The sequence below is a fragment of the Pantherophis guttatus genome, chromosome 3 (genome assembly GCF_059756535.1).
Source record: "Pantherophis guttatus breed Tessera chromosome 3, ASM5975653v1, whole genome shotgun sequence".
NCBI classification, from domain to species: domain Eukaryota; kingdom Metazoa; phylum Chordata; class Lepidosauria; order Squamata; family Colubridae; genus Pantherophis; species Pantherophis guttatus.
In genome coordinates this window covers 71,880,918-71,903,519 of record NC_142065.1, presented here as the reverse complement: position 1 = coordinate 71,903,519, position 22,602 = coordinate 71,880,918, and the positions used below count along the sequence as shown (strand labels likewise).

Genomic DNA, 22,602 nt, shown 5'->3' with positions numbered 1-22,602 from the left:
CTGGCGACCCCCAGGGGGAGAGCCTTCTCTGTGGCGGCGCCCGCCCTCTGGAACAACCTCCCCCCAGAGCTACGTACAATAACAGACCTCCGGATTTTTCGTCGGGCCCTAAAAACCCATTTATTTCAACTAGCTGGGCTGGCTTGAGTCAAATTTTAAACGGATTTTAAATTGGAATGTTTTAATTACGGCCAAAATTATTTAATTATTTTAAACAGTTTTTAGATTTTGTATGTTTTGTATGTATGTCTTGTTTTTACTTTGGCTGTTCACCGCCCTGAGTCCTACATTGGAGAAGGGCGGTATAGAAATTTAAACAAATAAAATGTATAATTGCAACATATGGGATAGTTGTATTTCTGGATAACAGAAATGGATCACACTAAATCATCTATGTCAGAGGTGAGGATCTATGGCCCCTTCGTGACCTGTGTACTTCAACTTCCAGAATTCCTGAGCCAGCCATGGGAGTTGAAGTCCACAGGTCATAAAAGGGTCATAGTTCCCCACCCCGATCTATGTGGTAAGGCCAACCAGGTCAGTCTTCAGACATGTCATTTCACATACCTCGGCTTCAAATGTTCAAATCCGTGACCAATTTGCAATTTGGTGGACTGTCACTTATATCTAGTAAGCTGCATTTGGCATTAGCTGCTTGGTAGTAACAAATTGTGAAATTAGTTTAAATAGTGTTTTACTGAGGGTACTATAATATTAGACTTTAAAAGTTAAGTCTTGCAAGAAACTGTGGAGTCCTTACTTGCTTGATTTTGAGCCAATCATTAGGCCTTCATTTTCATAACAATTTTCATCCATTGCTCTAAACTCTTTGGAGGAGGGATATAACAAACTCTATCCAATATTAAAAGACGATGTACACATTCTCTCAACTGGGATCCATTGTCTGGCTCTCCTTCACAATCTCCATTTATTATCCAAATCTAGGCAAACTTTCAATGTAGATTTGGGGAGTGCATGGAAAATTGGAGTAAAGTATTATTAATCATATATACTGTTGGCAGCATGACATCACCAGTAGGCTGACAACACTGAATCAAAACCAATCTATTTAATAAATCTCAATTTCCTAAACACTAACAGTAATAAATATGTGAAGACATATGGTTTTGGAAAAGTTTTACAGTTTACAAAAATTAAATCTGACAAGATATTTGATATGCTTCTGTCAATTAACCAGAGTAAAAGTTTTATGCTAGTCAGAAAAATGTTCTCTACTATTCAAAATAATCTCCAATCTTTGTCAATAATATCATAATAATTTTAAGCAACATATTGTAACAGAAATATTTGCCCAATAGTTGAGAGAAGCTGTATAATATAAGCAGTATATAATACCGATGTATTATATGATTATGTCTGATTATGTCTGATCTAGTATTATTGATGTTGCCTTTGCTTTCCTGAATATGTTTACAGATTGTACCTTATGATTCTTGATGAACATATCTTTTCTTTTATGTACACTGAGAGCATAGGCACCAAGACAAATTCCAATCACTCTTGGTCAATTAAAAATTATGTTCTATTCTATTCAGAATAGTAATTAGGTCTTCTAGAATTTACTCTATAATAATTAGCTCTTCAAGAATAGTTCTTCTAGAATTTACAGTAAAGCTGGTAGCAGAAAAACCTATTCTTGTTTCTAGTATCTTGTTTGATCAAGTTCTGTACAGAAGTTCTCAAGCCACAGAAACAGAAATGGAAGTAAAAAAAGCAAAACAAAACAAAAATCAATTAAAAAAATACAGAGCAAAAATAATGCTAAATTGATCACAACAACTAAAGACAAAGTAAAAAAGCAAAGAAGAATGGCAAATTTTATGGGGGACAATTGAATGTTTGTTTTATCACAGGTAACAGGGCATTATACAGAGAGACTTGAACAATTCTTTAAAGCAAATGAGAGAGTTATAGAAAAAAAGACACCATTTTACTGAGTGGTATGAACGTCAAATCATATAGCTCATTAACAAGTTTACAGGCCTCACAGCAGCCCTCACAATTTACATTTGCAGAACTAATTTAAAAATGCAGGAACATATGACATCAAAATGATTATTGATTGCGGTCTTTCCAGTTTCAAAAGCACAAAGCAGCAAAGGGAAAGTACACTGTAGCAATACAGTTTAGGGAAGAACTAAATGATACATTGAGAAATTGGCTAGTTTATAGAATTATGAAAATGCAAAATAAAGAACCTCAACAGGTAGATGGAATATTTAGAAAATATTTTGAAACTGCAGTTGTCATAATAGATGCCTAGATATACCATAGAACTAAAACAGGTAAAAACTAATGTGAATAAACTTGTAATAAATACAAAGAGTAATAAGAGAAAATGGCTTAGGCCCGGGGTACTTGCAGGAGCATCTTCTGCCATTCTCCCATTGTCCCGTACGCTCTCACAGAGCGGGCCTCCTCAGGGTGCCATCGGCTAGACAATGTCGGCTGGCAGCCCCCAGGGGGAGAGCGTTTTCTGTGGAAGCGCCGACCCTCTGGAATGGTTTGCCCACCGGGCTTAAGACAGCCCCCGACCTCCTCTCCTTCTGCCGCGAACTGAAGACATGGCTCTTTCATCAAAAGGACTGACCCGTCTAGGGGCTTTTACATTGTAATAATTTTAATTAATTTTAACTGGATTTTAATTTACATTTAAATTTAAATTGTTGAATTTTATTCTTTGTAAGCTGCCCTGAGTCCTTCGGGAGAAGGGCGGCATATAAATTGCATAAATAATAAATAAATAAATAAAGTGTGCTACCATTGTGACAAAGGTTTAAAGCCAATATCTTAATACAAATTTGAAGCTGAAACTTGCAGAAAATACAGTGGGAGATTAAAAAAAAAAAGCCTGTCACTCAGGGAAAACAAAATCATTTGCTACAGATAAGCAACCAAACCACCGCTTTAAAGGAATGTAGGACTATACATCATATAGATGAAGAATCTACTAGTAAACCAGCGGTGAAATCCCCCGGTTCTATCTGGCTCGCCGAACCAATAGTGTAGCTGGTGGGAGGCTCTGCCCACCCGCTGGGATGTCATTACATCCCATTTTTTTACCATCTGCGCGTGCGCAGAAGGTTCTGCGCATGCACAGAAGAGGCGCACACACGTATAGTGTGTACACACTCCCATTCCCAAACCTTAGCAAAGGTAAGTGGATTTCACCACTGTAGTAAACCTGTAGTATCATATGTGAAATGAAAGCAGCAATGGCTTACATTAGAAAAGACTGGCAAAACCATATCAGTGAATGGATACTGGATCTGCCATATCAGTTGTATCAAAAAGTGGATTTGAGCAACTTAGATGCTACATTAAAGCCATTCAGAAGTATAAGAAATATAATAAAATCTGTCTCAAAGATAATTTAGGAATTATGCCTGAAGTTGTAAAATATAATAACTAGCAAGGCATTTCACAGCTTACATGTTGTGAAAGCATACTGGCCAGCTCTCTGGCATGGTGGTTATTTTAAGCAGCTGCAACTGGAATTCAGCTCCATTCTAGGTGTACTAGGTTGCATTTGTCAAAAACGATGCCAACTTACAATGGCAGTCCAAGCAGTTTCAGCTTTAGTCATTAGGTAAATCCTATGTGATCATTAAGGGTGACATCATATGGTTGCCATTTGCAACTCCTTTCAGTTTCCCATTAACTTTGCTTGTTGGAAGCCAGCAGCGAAGGTTTCAAATAGCAGTCACATGATTCCAGGACACTGTAACTATTGTAATTGCAAGCTGTGCGCCACATGTCTGAATGATAATCATGTGACCATGGGAATGCTGCAATGGTTGCAACTTCAAGAACGGAGCATAACTCTCCTTATTCAGCACCACCATAACTTCAAACAGTCACTCGTCAAATACTTGTTAACCAAGGTTTACTTATATTCAGAAATGGTATTGACACATGAAAGTTAAAATAGCATCACAGAAGAATGCCAGTGCCAAGTTGCACAAAGTAGACAAAGCTTTGGGAATTCTTTCCAAAGTTGATTATATCGCATGGCATTGTGATTCTAATAGCTAATAACAACTGAACTGTCCAGATCTGTGCTAATTTTAAAGTTTAGTCAATCTACTCTAACAGTCTGAGCAATACCTGTTGTCTAGAGTCTAGACATCTGTAATAATCTCATTAGAAGACAACATTTGAGTAACATAGACGTAGGAGGAGTCTATTTATCAATGAAAATAGAAGAAGAGTCCAAGGTACTTATTTATGAAAGATTATATAATTAATAAAATATATGTTTTTAGAGTAACTTTAGCACCAGCAAGAACCATATACCAAATGCTACAAGACTGTCGTTACTGAAAAAAAAATATGAGGTATATCTTCTAAATCTTAAGATAGCACTATGGGTTTAAGCAGACTATGGCATTTGTGTATGATGAAACAAACATGAATTCTTTAAGTCTAGCATTGTTTGCTGTATGTCATGCCATTGATGCACAAGACTTATAGAAATGTACTGTACAGAGAAATTCAAGCAGTCATTAACCAGGAGGCACGTCACAGTCCTTTTTAGCATTAATTATTGTAACATATTTCTACCAAATTTAGCTTCTGTGCTAATCCCTTGTCAGTGGACAAAATGTTGGAAACAAACTTTAATAGAAGCAAAGATAATGGTGGCATTGGACTTGGTGTATACATGGTATAGCTTTTGTTTCATGAGCTATACATTTCAGGCAATATTTGTGGAAGGGGGAGTTCACTTACAACAGCTGCTTGAATTTTGTGGGCTTTGTTCCTTAGAGGGCAGAGTTACATAAAAGAATTCAACAGAACACACAATCATGCAAATGTGGATATAAATTCTTGTGACATGTTTTCTCTCATAGATTGGGAATCTTCCCATCACAGATTAAATATTTCAAATATATTTGAATATTGTATTGTAGATTGCTATTGATATGATAACATTTGGAAATGACACATTGACCAGCAGAGATGAGACAAATAAAAAGAAATTACACTTGATATAGTTTAAATAGATAGAGTTTAAATTTAAGTTTATTTTATTTATTTATTTTATTTTATTTTATTTGTCAATTATATATAAGATAACAGGTAAAAGTATAAACATAATTTGAATACATGAAAAGAGTAAGTAAAAAGGAATATTAGGACAGGGACGGTAGACACGCTGGTGTACTTATGCATGCCCCTTACAGACCTCTTAGGATTCAAATCTAATGCCTGTCTTCTCTCAGCAGTACTAGCCCACAAAATAAATAAACAAGCAATGTTTGCTTTCCTGTCATAGTACCATCGGACACACTGAACACCTCTGGCTGTGGTAAAGCATGAATACATAAACACAAAAGCCACTACGGTATCTAGTTTTGTAAATTTAACCAGGTCTTTTTCTTGGTGGGGGAAAGGTTAAGTATTGATATAATGTTATGTGATTGATTAACCTTTTCCATAATGCAGTATTGTTACCAATCACACTAGGTTGCTGTGTATGTTGTAACTTTTGCATATTTCCTAGCATTAATTCTTTTTGACATTTCAATAGAGTAAGCATCTAAAATGATCTTTTTTTGATCAGTAGAAACTACACAACAATACATTGGAAGGATATTATTCTTATCAGAATATTTATTTTATTTATTTTATTTATTTTTATATGCCGCCCTTCTCCGGAGACTCAGGGCAGCTTACAATGCATTAAGCAATAACCTTCATACTTTTGTATATTTTATACAAAGTCAGCTTATTGCCCCCACAAACCGGGTCCTCATTTTACCCACCTTAGAAAGAATGGAAGGCTGAGTCGACCTTGAGCCTGGTGAGAATTGAACTCGCAGTAATTGCAGGCAGCTGGATGTTAAATGCTGCCTTAGTAGGAATATGCAGGATTCTCAATTGTATAAATGACAGAAATAGTTCAGATGTCTTTTAATTTCTGTATCATTGAAGCTGAAATTGAAGTCTCAAATCCAAATGAAATCTGAGAATTTAATAAGTATTAATTATTCATATTTTTAAAGAAAATTTTTAAAGAATTGTTCTCTCCCCCTCCCCCAATTATATCCCTATTATGTGGGGGGTTTTTTGATTGATGGGCAGGATAACAGAGCATTAAACATTGTGTCACCTGAGCTACAGTGCTCCTGGGGAAAAGTTCTGATAAGCTCTATATGAAGCCACTAAAATTTACAATTGTTTGTAATTGTCCTAATTGTCATGAGCCTAAGTTGCAAATTTACCATTGCTTTTACGGGATTTGTGATATTTCCAAAATTGTTATTTCTTCCATTGGAGATGGATTAACAAAACCCTTTTGCAAGAAACAAAGTGGCTATATGTAGAGACAGTAATTGCATTCTGATTTTTCATTCACCAATGATTGGTTTGTGCCGCTTATGTTCAAATAGAACGTTTGTGACTGAAGTTCCCTTTTATTTGTCATGTGCCTTCAAATGTTTCTTGCCTCAAAGCTTAGACTGAAACTGGGTACACTGGAGAAATTTTTTTTTCTATTTATTGCTCACCAGATGTTTAATATACATTTTCCAACAATTATAGAATAGATGAGAAAATATATTAAACAGCTGGTGAAAATATAATCTTATTAATGAAATGCAGCTGATAACTATGTTTAAACCAAATCATGTGTTTTATGTGGCATTTTTGTTTGCTTTTTTTATACAAAGATACCTTTGTTTTACATTTCTAGAGATCTATCTTATCTCATCTCTCATTCTTATCCCCCTTGTAACCTATAAAATCAGAATATACCATGCCAAAATGCCCAACGAAAGATTATTCAATAATGGTCTTGGCTAAAGAACGGATTAAATATTTCCAAACTCTGTTGAAGGTATTAATTAGAGCATGCATTTATTCCAGACAAATGATACATTTAGTCCATGAGATTTATCAATTTATGCCTATCCACTAGTGCAGGTATCAAACTCAAGACCCGTGGGCCGGCTCCAGCTCACAGGGTGCTTAGAGCTGGCTCACAGGGCCATCCTGGAAACAGCAAAGGACCAGCCTGCGGTGCTTCTGCCAGCAAAAATGGAGCTTGGAAGGGTTTCAGGAGGCCGTCGCAGCCAAAAACAGAGCTCCCAAGGGTCACCCTCAGCCCTCCCAAACTCCATTTTCACTGGCAGAGGATTGTAGGAGGCTGTTGCAGCCAAAAACGGAGCCCTTTTTTGTTGGCAGAGTGCTTGAGCGGCACTGACACGAGTGACATCGAGCTGGCCACACCCACTCCAGCCCCCCCCGAGGTCAAACAACCCTGATGCAGACCTCAATGAAATAGAGTTTGACACCCCTGCACTAGTGGATGTTTATTTGCACGTGTAAATGGTGAAGAGCCTTGACTTAAAACTTAAACCATGTTTCTACTTTTATGTAAATGCTGGGATTTTAAAGATCTTCTGATATTTGTTCTGATAAGAACTAACATGGAATCTATTAGGCATGATACAGAGTTCTCACAATTAGGTTTTTTCCACCAGAGGTTTATAACATTTTTGTTGCGTCACCTGGTCATTGTTGATGTGATGTGTCACAATACTTGGCTTAACAATGGTGGGATGATTCCAGAAGACATTCTTACATCATTAATAGTGAAAATAACCTTAATCTTGCTCATCCACTGAGATGCAGAGAACAAGACTTTTGTCCTATATGCTTCTATTGCAGTTGAAGCATTGATAACACAGGTTAAGTCCACTAGAGTATGTATATAGTCCCTGAAGTTCCCATTCTCTGAAGGATTATTTAGTTTCCCTGTTTACCTTAATGTCTATTTCATTTGCCGTAAGTGTGAATTAAATTGATCCAAATAAATTGTTGGTCTTTTTATTAGTCCTGTTGGTTACTTCTGTTGTGGTTGCTTTTTTAGATTAGATTTGTGTTTTAACTGAGCTTTTAACATAGTTGGATGACATTTTGTGGCCAGGGTAAGATTTCAAGTGAAAAGCCATTTATATGTAAAACTACTTCCATATGGGAGTTAGACTTCATGTACGTTTTATGGCTGAACCAAAGATACATGACCATGATGACAAACACATGTAAAACACATTTCTAAAAAGCAATATAGCACTTATTTGATGAACAACTTCTTTCTTTTTGGATCTGCAACATATTTATTAACCTTTATTAAAATGAAACATAATGAAAAGTTAATATAGAAACAAATTTATCCATTAGAAAAATGTTTATAGGATTGAAATCAGTGGTGGGTTGCTCTCGGTTTGCCCCGGTTCAGGCAAACCAGGAATGGTAGATTGTCGGAAATACTGGTTCTGACCAACCGGTAGCTTTTTTTACTACTGGTTTGCTGAACTGGTAGCTTTTATCACTACCGCTTCACTCAAACCGATGCGAACCGGTTGAATTTCACCACTGCTATAGACCCTACTTTTTCAATTAGTATTTTAGGGTGGAGCTGTTGATCTTTTTGAGCATCCTCCTAACATTTAGAAGGAAACAAACCTTATTTAACTACCATTTGACACAGAGGAGACTGTCTTCCACTTACCATATTATGGAAGTAAATATACACTACCTTTACATAGCTCTGTAATATCATGCAAATGACTATTCCCATTCTCAGAATTCTTTTATAGATACCCAACAAAATGCAATCATTTCAACAATTATTTATTCGTGAAGTATATCTTAACTACAAAAATCCAGATGAACAGTAGATTGCAGCCAAGACTTTAACTCCTTGCTGCGATCTATAGAAAATAGGCTAAAGTAGATTTGGCTATGTTGGGTAAGCTTACATGTTGACAGTCAATTATCAATTTGGAAGAATTATACATATGTACCCAAGAACAGCACACATCTTAATATGTTTCCCAGATAAAAATCCCAGATCATTCAGGCAGCAATGACATCTGCACCAACCAAATGAAGGACCATTACATCACAACCAAGAGGTAAGAACTCTTTGTTGCCATTAAGTGCCCATTAGGCCAATTGGTTGATAGTCCTTACAGGGGAAATGATTGAAAATTCTCTTTGCATCTACAAGCACTGCTCCAGCACATATCCCATATTACATTGAAACAAATTTTCACATGGTTGGTGACATTCAGAATATTGGTGGGGAAAATCAACCACTGTCTTTACAATGCTACACCATACAGCTATTCAGATGCATGATAAGGGTATGCATGGGGCAGAAAGATTTAGAGTGATAAGAGTTTTTCCTGGTTCCAGGACAGCAAGAAAGTTACAAAAGCAGCTGTGTGGCTAAGTCCACATTCTGCAATGTGCTGTATTTTGACTGCTTCATGCCCAGTTAGTTCTTTGAAGTTGTAAGAACAAATTGATGGATGTCATCTTCTTTTGAACATCTCCTGTGAAGTCTTGCAGATTCCCACACTTAGAACTGACTATTTTAGAGGATAAAGGGGATGACAGCATTTTAGAAACACAGCACATAAAACTGTTGAGTTGGATCATTATTTCCCAATATTCTCTTTGCAGCATGTAATTTTACTTGATTGCTGTAACATTTTCAAAGATGTGCCCCCACAGGAATATTTGACTAAGACATTGTGGCAGAAACAAATAGCAACTCTAATAAGAAAACGACAAGCTTAACAACTTTTCTGCATTGTATTGCATTGCATTGCTGGAGATGCTTGTTATTTAGTATTCTTTCATTTTCCCTAATTCCTTCTTCAACCCACCAGTCACAGATTTTTCTACAAGGTACATACATTTTCTATAAAGTTACTGTTTGTGATTTTTTTTTTAAAGTTGAATTGGAAAGTTGTGCTACTTATGTGGTACTGGTATACTAGCTGTTCTCTGAAGCCTGTCACTTCTGTTAATATTAGAGTGGCAACAATATTAACCTTGGCTGAAGTTGAATGTTACTCTTCCCAAGACTTCAAAGCAGGGGTGGGTTCTACTTACCTCCGCTACCGGTTTGCAATGGGACTGCGCGCACATGCGCAGATCATCCATGATGAGGTCCAGGCGGGTGAGCGGACTCTCCTGCCGCCATTACTACTGGTTCGCAAGAACCAGACCGAACTGGGAGCAACCCACCACTGCTTCAAAGCCACCAGTACTACATTCCTGGAAATTACTCAAAATATGAGAGATGAAGAAATCCTACAATGTAAAGGAAAGGATACAGGAATAAGAATGATTAAATATTAGATCTGACTGGGAATAGCATGTCTATATGTATGACAGATATTGCCCATTTAAGTTTTTAAGGTTTTATTTGGGATAGTTCCTGAATATCCTTTCAATTTTATTTCCAAAATCAGAAATATAAGTTTGCATAAATATAATGCAAACCTCAGATATTGAAGGAAAAACTCTGCTTAGAGAAAGAGTAATATGGCCTATCTTAAGAAACCTGTGTCTGGAAAGGACAGAAAGTTACATAATACATTAATATTTTTTTTAACCATTAGAATGAAAAGAAGTTCTTTGGGAAGAACTACTGATGTTGATTTGCATGTATGGGATGTAAATTTTGTCCTCTGATTCAGGTGAGAAAATAACTTGGTCAAGTTGAGATATTGATCTATAAATATCAACTATGAGAGCTGATACCCAACCAAACCAGAAGGTTCCCAGCTGGAAAAGGGTGATTTGGTGGTTTTATTTATTTTCAGGCTATCTGCTTTCTAGGTACTTTATGTGTTCATAAAGTAAAAATACATATACTATGGTTTGTTAATCTTCTAATCTTTATTGATACAACTTTTATCAATTTACAGATTGAAATGGGATTGGATTATTTTCTGCCATGGTAGTTTTCTTTGTATTGCCTGAAATTTGCTACTGATGTATTTGTTAGGGTGAAAATTCTAAAATGCAGGTTGCCTAATAATTTAAAATTATTTTATTTTCCAGTGGACAAAAATATCCATGCTTCTATTACACTAGTGTACTCATTTACAATAGTTGGTGGATCAGTTTTCCAAACAGGGCAAATATGTATGAATAAGAAGAATCAAAGATATTTAAAGTAAAATATTGCACATTGATTAGCTAAAGAGTGAAATTTTCCTTTCAGCTTGAAGGATCCCAAAATTTTGCATGCCCATTCTTCTCGATTTTACTCTCTATTGCAGTAAATTCAGCACTATGACAATAACAACTCTCCAGTAAGAATCTGTTGCAAATCTATCCACCAAAGTATATTCAATTATTGGTGAAATATAATATAATATAAATAAAGTATAGCTTTTCTGTCAACTTGGTTGCTAACATAAGCTTCATTTCACATTGGTAGCAAATAATACTTTCCTAAAAAGTCATTCAATCCACCCACAGTGAAATACAACAGCAGTCAACCACATCAAAAGAACAGCTGGCTCTTTAGTTGAAGTTTACTTTTCATAATGCATTCTTTCCATCCAGAAAAGGAGGAGAGGAGAGAAAAAGAAACTATTCCACTGTAATTTGCTTTGTTCCATCAATTGGTTTCTCTCTGTTTTGTCCCTCTTTACTTTTGCTTTTCTAAGGTGTATGTTTGCATTAAACTATCATTTCTACATTATTTCACTTGGAATGATCTAAATTACCTAGAAAAACATCCAGAAGAACAGCAAAGTTAAAATTGATAGCATTGTTACCTGCCAAATTATACAAATTTATCCTACTGGATGGAATCACACAGTTATATCAGCTGTGAGAGAACACTTTGGTCTGAGCAGATGTTTTATTATTTTATTTTACTTAGTTTGTCAAACATGTATGAGAAAACAGGTATAAGTATAAACATGGATATGAACACAGGAAATGTGTATGAATAAATGGGGACAGTAGGACAGGGACAGTAGGCATGCTGGTGTGCTTATGCACAGCCCCTTACAGACCACTTAGGAATGGGGTGAGGTCCACAGTAGACAGTTTAAGGTTAAAGTTTTGGGGGTTTGAGGATATAACAGCAGAGTCAGGTAGTGCATTCCAGGCATTGACCACTCTGTTGCTGAAGTCGTATTTTCTGCAATCGAGTTTGGAGCAGTTTACCTTGAGTTTGTATCTATTATTTGCCCATGTATTATTGCAGTTGAAGCTGAAGAAGTCATTGACAGGTAGGACATTGTAGCAGACAATTTTGAGTACTACACTTAGGTCAGACCGTAGTCGACATAGTTCTAAGTTGTCCAAGCCCAAAATTTTGAGCCTGGTGGCATATTGTGAGCAGAGGAGTGGAGTACTCTTCTCGTGAAATACCTCTGGACTCACTCAATTGTATTAATGTCCAGTATACAATGTGGATTCCAGGCAGACAAGCTGTATTTGAGGATTGGTCTGGCAAAGGTTTTGTATGCCCTAGTTAACAATTCAATGTTACTGGAGAAGAAACTTTGCAAAATTAGGTTAACAACTTTTTGGCAATGCTGTTACAGTGAGCTCTGGGGCTTAGATCATTTGAAATGAGTATTCCTAGGTCCTTGACAGAATGAGGGTCATCTACGAGGCCGTATCCGTCCAGCTTGTATTTAGTGTTCTGATTTTCGTTGCCAATGCTTAAGACAGAGCACTTGTTGGTTGAGATTTGAAATTGCCAAGTGTTCTACAATTCTGTGTGTCTATTTTTCTCAGCTCCACCCCACTGGAATTAATGGTTGTGCTGTCCAGCCATGATTCAGGTGTTTCTGAATCATGGCTGTTTACTACTTAAAATAGCTTACTAAAAAAGACTGAAGTTGGCATTTTTTTCCTAGTTTATAATTATTCTGTTTTAATTTATTTTAAGAAATTTTTTTTGGAAGAATACCCCCTTGGCCTCATTTATCTATGAACTCAAATTCATATCTTTATAAGATGTACCTGGAAAACATACAACTATAACAAACGTTTGCTGCAAGACAGCATGCCATAGTAGACATGATTAAAACAGAATTTTTAAAAAATAAAAAGTGTTCATGAAAAGAAAATGAGTGCACCATTTTGTAGACCTTGACTGAATAACTGTTCCTAACAAGAATAATAAAACTATAAAGTGATGAGCAAGGAGTAATGGTTTTCAAATAAATTGTGAGAGATTATAATGTGGCAAACCTTGGGGAGCTAAGCATAACAAAGAATAATAAAGGAAACATGAAATACTTCTTGGCTGTGATTATTTGGAAACCTTCAATGGGAATGGTCTTTATTAACCTTGGGATACAGTAGGGTAATTATGTTTCCTGATACTACATTGAGTTCTTCCATCTCTTTCAGGTCAAATTCTATAGTTACTGATTTAATGACCAAATGATTGGCTAGAGAATCTAAGAACCTTGTAGAATGTGCTTTAAAACTGGAGTTTCGGGGGGGGGGACTGGAATTTGGAATGGAGAGTTGTAGCAAAAGGGATAGAAAGAAAGAGGAAGAAGGAAAAATAAGGAAAGTAAATAAGAGAAGCTAGCTAAATGTGTTTGGGTGAATATGTGTATAAGCGAGAGAATGAGAATGATAGCTTAAAACTCCAATTCTGCTCTTTAACATGTGAAGCTTCTAAATTCTTCTCTGAAGATCATGTCAGATTTAAAGTTTAATGAAACACAGCTTCATAACTTCATATTGGTGTAGAAAGCTATGAACTGATTGTATATTCAAGGGTAAGTCCCATTACTCTTAGAATCTGGTTTGTTCAAATGAAATAGTAGGCATACAGCTTATGCAAGGTGGGTTGTTCAGTTTTTGGGTAGCATGTGGAGTGTCTCAAGACATTGTGGTATGTCACATATTTGAATCAGAATAATATTTGTCTTTGGAAAATTATTGTTACCAAAGATATTGTTACCAAATTACCAAAGATACTTTTTGGAGAAGATGTCTGGGTGCAGTGGCAGTCTCAATTTTAGATAGGACTTTATTTCAAGGATTGATTTCCAAACCAGTTACATTAAGAATTAAATTGAACAAGATTCAACACGTAATTAGAACAGATAGAATCATATATTGTTGTTAGACATATGTTCACCTATGAATCTAACTGCTTATAATATATTGAATTGTGTTGATGCCATGACTTAGAGTACATATTTGGTGTATGTGTCAGATTATTTTTTCTGGTCCAAGTGGAACTTCATATTTTGTAAATGTCAATATAAACTGAGGTATATTAGTGAATGTTCATCTTACAAGCTAGAAGGCTGTTCACTCAACTAGCCGATGGGCATAGAATTATTTGTAGTATGCTAAATTTAGGTAATGCTAAACTGTTATAAAACTTATGTATTTTTTTTTTCATTGGCTAGTCACTGTTATAACACTGCTGCTAAAATGAGATTATTGTGGGCCACTTGGTGTAAACCAGTTAGGAATCACAACCAGATTAATTAATTCTGCTTTATTGTGAAGTTATATTGACAGAATCTTGCAAGTCTGAAAATACAGTCCTTTCCCCTGCTTCCTTTACAGCCCAAAATTAGGGAGGGTCTCTTCTGAGCCACTTACTCTCCCCACTACCCAGTTTCCAGCTTTGCTGTTTGTTATCTGACCATTTCCTTGGCAGTGTCTCTTTTCCAGACTCCCAAAGTCTTTTCCACATACCATTACACTTGTATAATGTGAGATTGTTTTCTGAGCACAAGAAAAGAAGTAAAATGTACTCATTTTTCATTTTAGAAATAGTTCTGTCAGCAGAACTTTTGTGTAGTGCGCTGTTTATATCTGAATAAGATTCATTCAGCTCCAGTTCCTTTTCCACCAGATTTCCTATTTTTGACATCTTTTTCTTCTTTCATTTCAGCCAAACCCTTTGAAAACGGACAATACTTGGACATCTATGGAATTACAAGAGACCAAGCTGGGGAGTATGAATGTAGTGCTGAAAATGATGTCTCAGTTCCAGATGTGAAAAAAGTAAAAGTCACAGTAAACTGTAAGTCATCAGTTTTTGTTTTTTTTAAATGAATCATTAAGTACATGATTTTAGAAGCAAAAAGCAGTTGTCAATAAATGATTAAATGTGATGTAAATTCTGTATAAAGATTACACTAGGTGAGAAGCATAGCAACAGGCTCTGCCCACAACTTGTATGTCTTCTGGAGAAGGTCATAGACCTTTTGTACCAGTGGAAACTCTTGGCAGTTCTTACAGTAATTTACATTTCATGAGCATGCGTTACTCCCAGCCACACATCTCAAAAAGATTTATTTTGAAAGCCTTTCTCATCCATCCGGAGAGTTCTTCAACATGCTGGTTTGCTGGGCTGCCTATTCATTTATTCCACTCTTTCTTTCTGAATTGGAAATGTTTACTAATCTCAGTCCTTGATAAGAAGAGAACAGAACTCCATAGATTTTAGAAAGATTTCCACAAAATGTGGCCATTAAACAACAGAAAGCTGAAAATGAATGAAGACTGTGAGAACTTCTCATTCCCCACTGAAAAGGTCTTACCAAAAAGATACCTTTGGAGCCAATGCTTATGTGTGCGTATTATGTATACTTATATACATATACATACATATGTGTATGTGTGTATGTGTATGAAAAAATTAAACTATAAAAGTGCAAGGAAAAGATTTAATCCTAATTTTTAAATCCACATTCTGAAATGTTAGACAGAAAAATTTACTTACATAAAATATTGTAATATGTTTCCCTAATAACAAATTCAAATTTTATGGAGATTTTTTAAATTTATAATAAAGAAAATGATAATAGATAAAACCCTACTGTACTTTATTTAAACTGACTTGTATTTTCCTTGTTTCGTCCTTTTGCAAAATTCTGAAGTCCATGTCTTTGATAGTTTCAGTAATGAAATTGTTTTGAGTTGCTGCATGTTAAGATTAAGCTTGAGTGGGAAAAAAAACTCAGTTCAATTTTAAATGAGTTCAATTTTAAAAGGAGTTGGGAGAGTGAGGTTTTGAGGAGATGGGGAAAATTTACAGTTATCTTAGTGGCCATTCCTTCTCACACACTTAATATCTTTCAGATTATAGTCGTATTTATGTACTCTAACACAAATAGTTCTCCATTAGGCTTAATATTAACACACCACTAATTTATTGTTTCAGAAAAAATGCAGTAGAAAAATTGTAGTTCCTATGATGGGCTGGTGTTTCTCAATCTTGGCAGCTGTCAGATGTGTGGACTTCAATTCCCAGAATTCCCCAACTAGAAAACACTGCCCTAAGAGAAATGAAGTAATACACCCCTGTATTGCCAAAAGAAATACTGGTACTTAGGAAGACACTTTGTGCCTTGAATCATAAGGAGACTGGTAGCACCTTTTCAGACTAATTATTAAATAAAACTAAAGCCACAAATGTTAACTACAGAACACTGTTAGAATAATATAGTAGAAGGATGATTTAGATTGATGAGTGATGAAATGGGGAGATGAAATGGTTATGCCAATGCAAGTTATATCTAAAACACATTGCAAATACCATATGAATTTATAATTAAAAACCCATTGTTTTTGTACAGAACTTCTGAAATCTTCTGATGTATGTCAGTTCTTCAGTCTTTACTCAATTCTGTTGGTAGAGTTTTTTGTTCCAAAATAGCTGCTTTGATATACTTTAGGAATTCTGGGAATTGAAGTCCACACATCTTAAAGTAACCAAAGTTGAGGAACACCAGTCAAACTATTCTCCAATCATAATCGCAAAACTCAGAAATCAAAATGCAAAAATGTTTTAGCATTTTGAGGTAAAAAATGGGAAATCTGCAGCTTAGGTCCTAAAATAAGGAGGCATGGTATTTTGTTTTTTTTAAATAGAACTCCCCCACCCTCTACAACTTTGGAAAATCCTGAAAAACTTGACTGTATAGATATGCTTGAAAAATGTCTGTTAATTCATCTTTTGACATTGTAAATCCAGAGGTTGATGTGGGCATCTTCTTGTCATTTGTTTGCCTGTTAGGCAAACTACCCCAATTTACTTGGCTTTGACACTACCTCCAAGGCATGATCCTATATTGACATATTTGCCAGAGAGAGGTTTTTTCTTTAGTAGAAGTATGATTTAAAAAAAAAATACTTGACAAATTTATGTATTTTCCCCACCAAAACAAAATAAAGCCTCATCAGTAGGACTCTATTAAAAGCTGGTGTTTCAGGGTGATGCATTGTTCATGTTCAAATGCTATTTTTTTTTAATGTGTTGGGATTTCTTCCTCTCAATGGGAAACATTCAGATATGTAATCCCCCTCTCGGAAAATTCCCAGTACTTGAATAATCTAGAATGTGCTCCAAAAAAACTATGACTGTATTCACTGAGCTCTTAGTTTTTCTGAATGTGATTTTAACGTATAGCTTGGTCAGCCTTATCTGCATGTCTTGTGAGCCTGTCATACTACTAGCAATATATTGCCAATAAGGTTTCAACCAGCTATTGCCTGTAGCTAGATTAGGAGTATTGGAATTCTTCCTGGATTGCCCAGAGCTGCCTCATTATATCAGTTTCTACTTTCTGTCTGCTTAGGAATAAATATATATCTGTAAATGTAAACTGTATATAGTACATATACTTTATGTACTCAGACACAACTTTAACTTCCATTAGAAAAACGGATTCTATTGAAATCCAGCATCATTACTATTTTGACATTTTCCTTAGAACTTCTATAACAGGGGTATCAAAGTCGATTTCATTGATGGCCGCATCAAGGTTGTGTTTGACCTTGGGGGCTGGGTGGGTGTGGCAATGATAGGCATGGCCAGTTTGATGTCACTGGTGATGGGGGCACCTGTGGCCCATGCGCTCAGCCTGTGAAAACGGGCTCCTGAGCTCTGTTTTCAGCTGGGATGGCCTCCAGAAACCCTCTGCTAGCAAAAACGGAACTCGGGAGGGTGGCATGCGCCCCTTGTGAGCTGCATTTTCAGCTGGGATGGCCTCCTACAACCCTCTGCCAGCAAAAATAGAGCTTTGGAGGGCTACATGTGGCCCTCGCGAGCTCAGTTTTTGGCTGGAATGGATTCCAACACTCTGCCAGCAAAAACAGAACTTGGGAGGGTCATGCGTGGCTGTTCCGAGCTTCGATTTTGTTGGCAGAGGCACCACGAGTTGTTTCCAGGATGGCCCCATTGTCTAGATCTAAGCACCACACAGGCCGGATCCAGCCCGTGGGCCTTGAGTTTGACAGCCCTGTTCTATAACATTAGTTACAGATTTTCTGTGACATGCAATTTTTCTGATCGTCACAAGGTATGGGTTAATATAAAATATGCCCTCCTTTGAACACTCCATCAATATCTTGCTGGCCATTTGGAAATAGAATAATAGGTTATGCAGATCTTTTGCTGGATATAATACAGTGCTTTTCATTCTTGCTTGAAACATTCAAATATAGTTTACAAGATAAATGGCTTGTGGTAGATATACTGATCTCAAACTTCCTAAAGCAGTCCTAAATTCCATAATAATTTAATAGTCCAGTGAAGCAAAACAGGATCTTTTTTAATGCAGTTCATATAAACCTGACTTTCAGATCTGTCCAACACTTTGCAAGGATAAAGGTTCAAACTGTACTGTATCAATCCTTCCATCCATTTCATCTATGGTTCTTTCTTTTTCTAATATCCCACCTAGAATATCAGAGAAATCTCATAAAAGCATAGCACATTGTCAGACCAAGCTGTGTATTTGAACTACAGTATATTGTTACTTACGTATATCACAGGTCATCTGACACTCGAGAATAAAGGTTACTGCCTTTCCTGCCAGATGAAAGGAAGGTTTTTGTGTAAACTGTTGTATTATCAAGGGTAAAAAGTCCAACTAGGAGAAAGATCACGATCCCTTGGTTTTTGATGTGAACATTTTGTATCATTTACCACTCCACTGCCTTTGGACAAATTGAACAGGATTCTAGTTTCTTTTTTCCCTATATTGCTGTAAATCCGAGGTAGCTGCCCCAAAATCGATGACATTACATCAGATTTATGGTCGCATTGGAAAGTGCAATTTGTCCTAATGGCCTTGGCTCTACAATTGTAATTAAAATAGCTGTAAATGTTGATAGATGGTGGAAGGTGTATGTGGAAGTGTTGATTCACCGAGGAAATTTCAACAAACTGCAACTCTTGCAAGAAAGACTTCGTGATCTCTGTATCATGCAAATCACCATATGCCTGGCAAGAGAGTTAACTCATCAAGATATAACAACCATTGCACTCACCAGATGTGTGTTTAACAAAAACAGCTGCAGGCTGGAAGCTGCTTAGAGTCAGAGAAATGATTTATGGGTGTGTCTGCATTTTAATTTTCAATGAATATATATGTTAATGTTTGAAAACAAATTCCCATAATGTCCTAATCTACTGTGTTGCTTTCATTGCATCTAATTCTGAAGTTATTTTGCTAAGCAGTGTGTGAGGGAAATAGCATATTTAGCCTCTTTTTTACTGCCTATTTACCAATGCAGCACATACTTTCTATAAATAAGGAAAGATAGATTTACTCATGCAGATTTTGGAAAGAGAAGATAATTTGTACATTTTTTAAAAAATGTTGTTCCTTGCAAAATAAGGATGTAGAAAGTTTCTTGAATTGCAATTTGAGCAGGGAAGTGGGGTATTAAGCACTTGAAAACCTTCAGAATTTTTCTTTTTCATGCCAACGAGAGGTCCACCCAGACTGGACATACAGCCTAATAATTCTTGGTTACTATCAAACAATGGTGCTGTCAGGCTGCAGTGAGACCTGGAAGTGATGAAAGAAATAGAGTGATAGAGGGAAAAAAACCCAACACCCTACTTTGTTGAAAGCACCAAATTCAAGCAAGCTCTCACAGAATAATGTGTCAAATGTGAGAAATAAAAACAAATTTTTCAAACCCTGTGGAGTGATGCTCGTTTCTGCTGCTCAAGCTGTTTTCTGTGGAGATGACACCAATAAATGAAGCCCATATGAAGCTAAAAGGTATAAAGGATGCACACATTTAACAGGAACAAAATTTCATGATCCAAGAAACAACACCATAGAGCTATGGCTACTTGAGCAAACCTTTTGCATTTATATATTTTTTTATTCAAACAATGTTTTTAAATTGCTTTCAACAGTAAATGATTTACTATATGAACTTTATTCAGTAGAAACACTTTTAGACATTAAATATTACAAAAACACTGTGGATCCTTTCTATCCATAGAGATCTTCTTCATCCTCATTCCTTCCCACATTTTAATTTTTAATGAGCCCAAACTTGTAACACTTAGTTTAAAAAAAAAGAGGGCTATTGTGGACAAGCAGTAGCAATAATGATCACTATATGAGAAAGAGCATCTACAGGTAGCAAAAGCAACTGAGAAATAATGAGCATTGTTGATGTCACTGATGATGGAGTACATTTTTTACCTACAACATGTCATTCCACAATATCTACAGAGAGGAATAGTGGCTCTCTGCGCAAAGTGCATGCACATACATATGAAGAAAATCAGATGCAGTATCTGCAGTAGCCATATGCACCTAAATAAAAGCTGTTGTTTTAATGATTTGAAAAGGGAGGGAGGTGTTGTGGATCTAGATCAGAGGTATCAAACTTGCATCATCACGGCAGCGTCATGTGACATATCAAGTCTTTTTTCCTCTTTGCTAAACTGGGCATGGGCATGGCCAGCATGTAATGCTTCCGGCTGGCAGGCCACACGTTTGACAGCCCTGGTCTAGAGAAAGACCTGAATTTTTCAGTACATTTATACATGCCTGTCATTCACAGTTCCTGGGGTTTACTCGTCATTATTGTAAACCCCCTGAATGATATATGCTTTGATTTTCCTCTAAAAGTCCCATGAAGCAGTGACCTCAGTGGAATGCAGTTCATTTTTCTTCTGACCAAAACATTTTACTGTTTATTGTACTGTAGAAATTCTGTCTGCACAGAATTTTGCTAAAAATCAATTCTGAGCAACTATGCAGCATAAACAAAAGACCCATTCTTTAAATATTGGATATTCATTTTTATGTTGTAAACAGTTGCTCATACATTCCTTCCAAATGTATGCAAGGAAAAAAATTATCCCCCTTAATGATTTTTCATATGTGAAGATTTGTATTTCTTTTGCTTCTGAGACATTGCAGTAAAATTTCTGTTTATTCTTTCTGTTTTTATTCTGTTTTGATTGTGCCAATTATGCTTTTTTTTAATTAAATATGTCATCATGTCTTTGTTTTAAAAAGATAACTTTATAAATATGATAGGTGTTAGTAGATATATGGTGGGAGGTAGATGAACAGGAATATACATGCACCTGTTCTGTACAGAATGTGCAATTAGTAGTAGAGAGAATGTTTAATTGCTAGCGAGAATACCATTCCAGGAGAATTAAAATAAATAATCTGTGTTTTATTTTGTCAGCAAGGTTTTATTTGCATTTTTAATTGTAAGGCAGATGCTGATTTATAGTTTACCTGGGTTAATGTAGTAAAATGTGAATATGCCATCTGAAATATTGGCTGGAATTTACACACACACAGCAGTTTTGCTACTAAGTCATTTGAGATGTCAATATGTAATTTCAAAAAATAAGTATTAATGAAGTTATTAAATTCTTAGATTTCTAGAAATTGAAGCTGGAATCCTGGAATGTTTTAAGATAAGACTTTTCAGTTTCTAATCTAGACACAATTGGAATTGAGAAGTATGATTCTCAGAAATCCTTTGTTAGATCCTCTATCCTAAGTGCATATTTTGGGTGACTAGTGTGGGTAGTCTTGGGAGTGGGTAAGGAACAATTTGTTAAAGAAAATTTTTAGAAAAGACAACTCAGTCCTGAAAAATAGGATAGCATGAGAATGAAACTCAAGATAATCTTACCTTGATTTTCTTTGGTATAAGATAGGGCACAGAGAAAGTCTTTCAAATTTCTGTTATGCTATCCTACAACAATAAACTGATGCCTGGAATCCCTAGAATGGCTGTTTCTTGACCCTGCCTATCTTGAAGAGCTGACAACAAATTTCATTGTTTAGTTTAGCATACATTTATGAAGGTAGTGGAGAGAATATTTATGGCTACAATTAGTTCCATACTGCATAGCTTACATACAAATCAAAGATTTGAATATAAAAGATAGCACTTAGAAGGAGCAGCGGGAAATTGTCTTAGAATATAATAGAATATCAGAGTTGGAAGGAGCCTTAGAGGTCTTTTAGTCCAACTCCCTACTGAAGCAAGAGACCCTATACCATTTCAGACAGGTGGCTGTCCAGTTTCTTCTTAAAAGCCTCCAGAGATGGAGAACCCACAACTTCTGAAGGTTCCACTTGTTGATTGTTCTCACTGTCAGGAAATTTCTCCTTAGTTCTAGGTTGCTTCTCTCCTTGATTAGCTTCCATCCGTTGTTTCTTATCTTAGAATTTGGGTTTCTTCCTTGCTAGAAAATGTGCAATTATATTTCTTTGGTTGACTTAAAATGAAGAAAAATTTATCCAACACAAAGCAGAATAAAATCAACATAGGCAGCCGCAAAACAGAATCATAAATAAGAACTTCTCACATGCTGTTATAGTACTAGAGCATTACTGTTTGGCAAGAAACGCAGTCAGGAAAGGGGCATGGATTTTCACAACCAACGCACTATATCAGTCTGCATCCTCTGCCAGTTTGGAAGTTTTCAGTAAACTCTTCTATCTCATATAGTTCTATTCTGTCCATATGCAG

At 36.0% G+C, this 22,602-nt stretch overlaps 1 protein-coding gene across 2 annotated transcripts in view; it reads left to right on the top strand.

Moving 5' to 3' along the window:
* The window catches only part of NEGR1 (neuronal growth regulator 1), a 517,118-nt gene that overhangs the window by 365,735 nt on the left and 128,781 nt on the right, over positions 1-22,602 (top strand). For both annotated transcript variants that reach the window (XM_034433200.3, XM_034433199.3), the window contains exon 4: positions 14,729-14,860. In XM_034433200.3, coding sequence (XP_034289091.1) covers positions 14,729-14,860 — 132 coding nt within the window. The remainder of the gene's footprint in view (positions 1-14,728; positions 14,861-22,602) is intronic.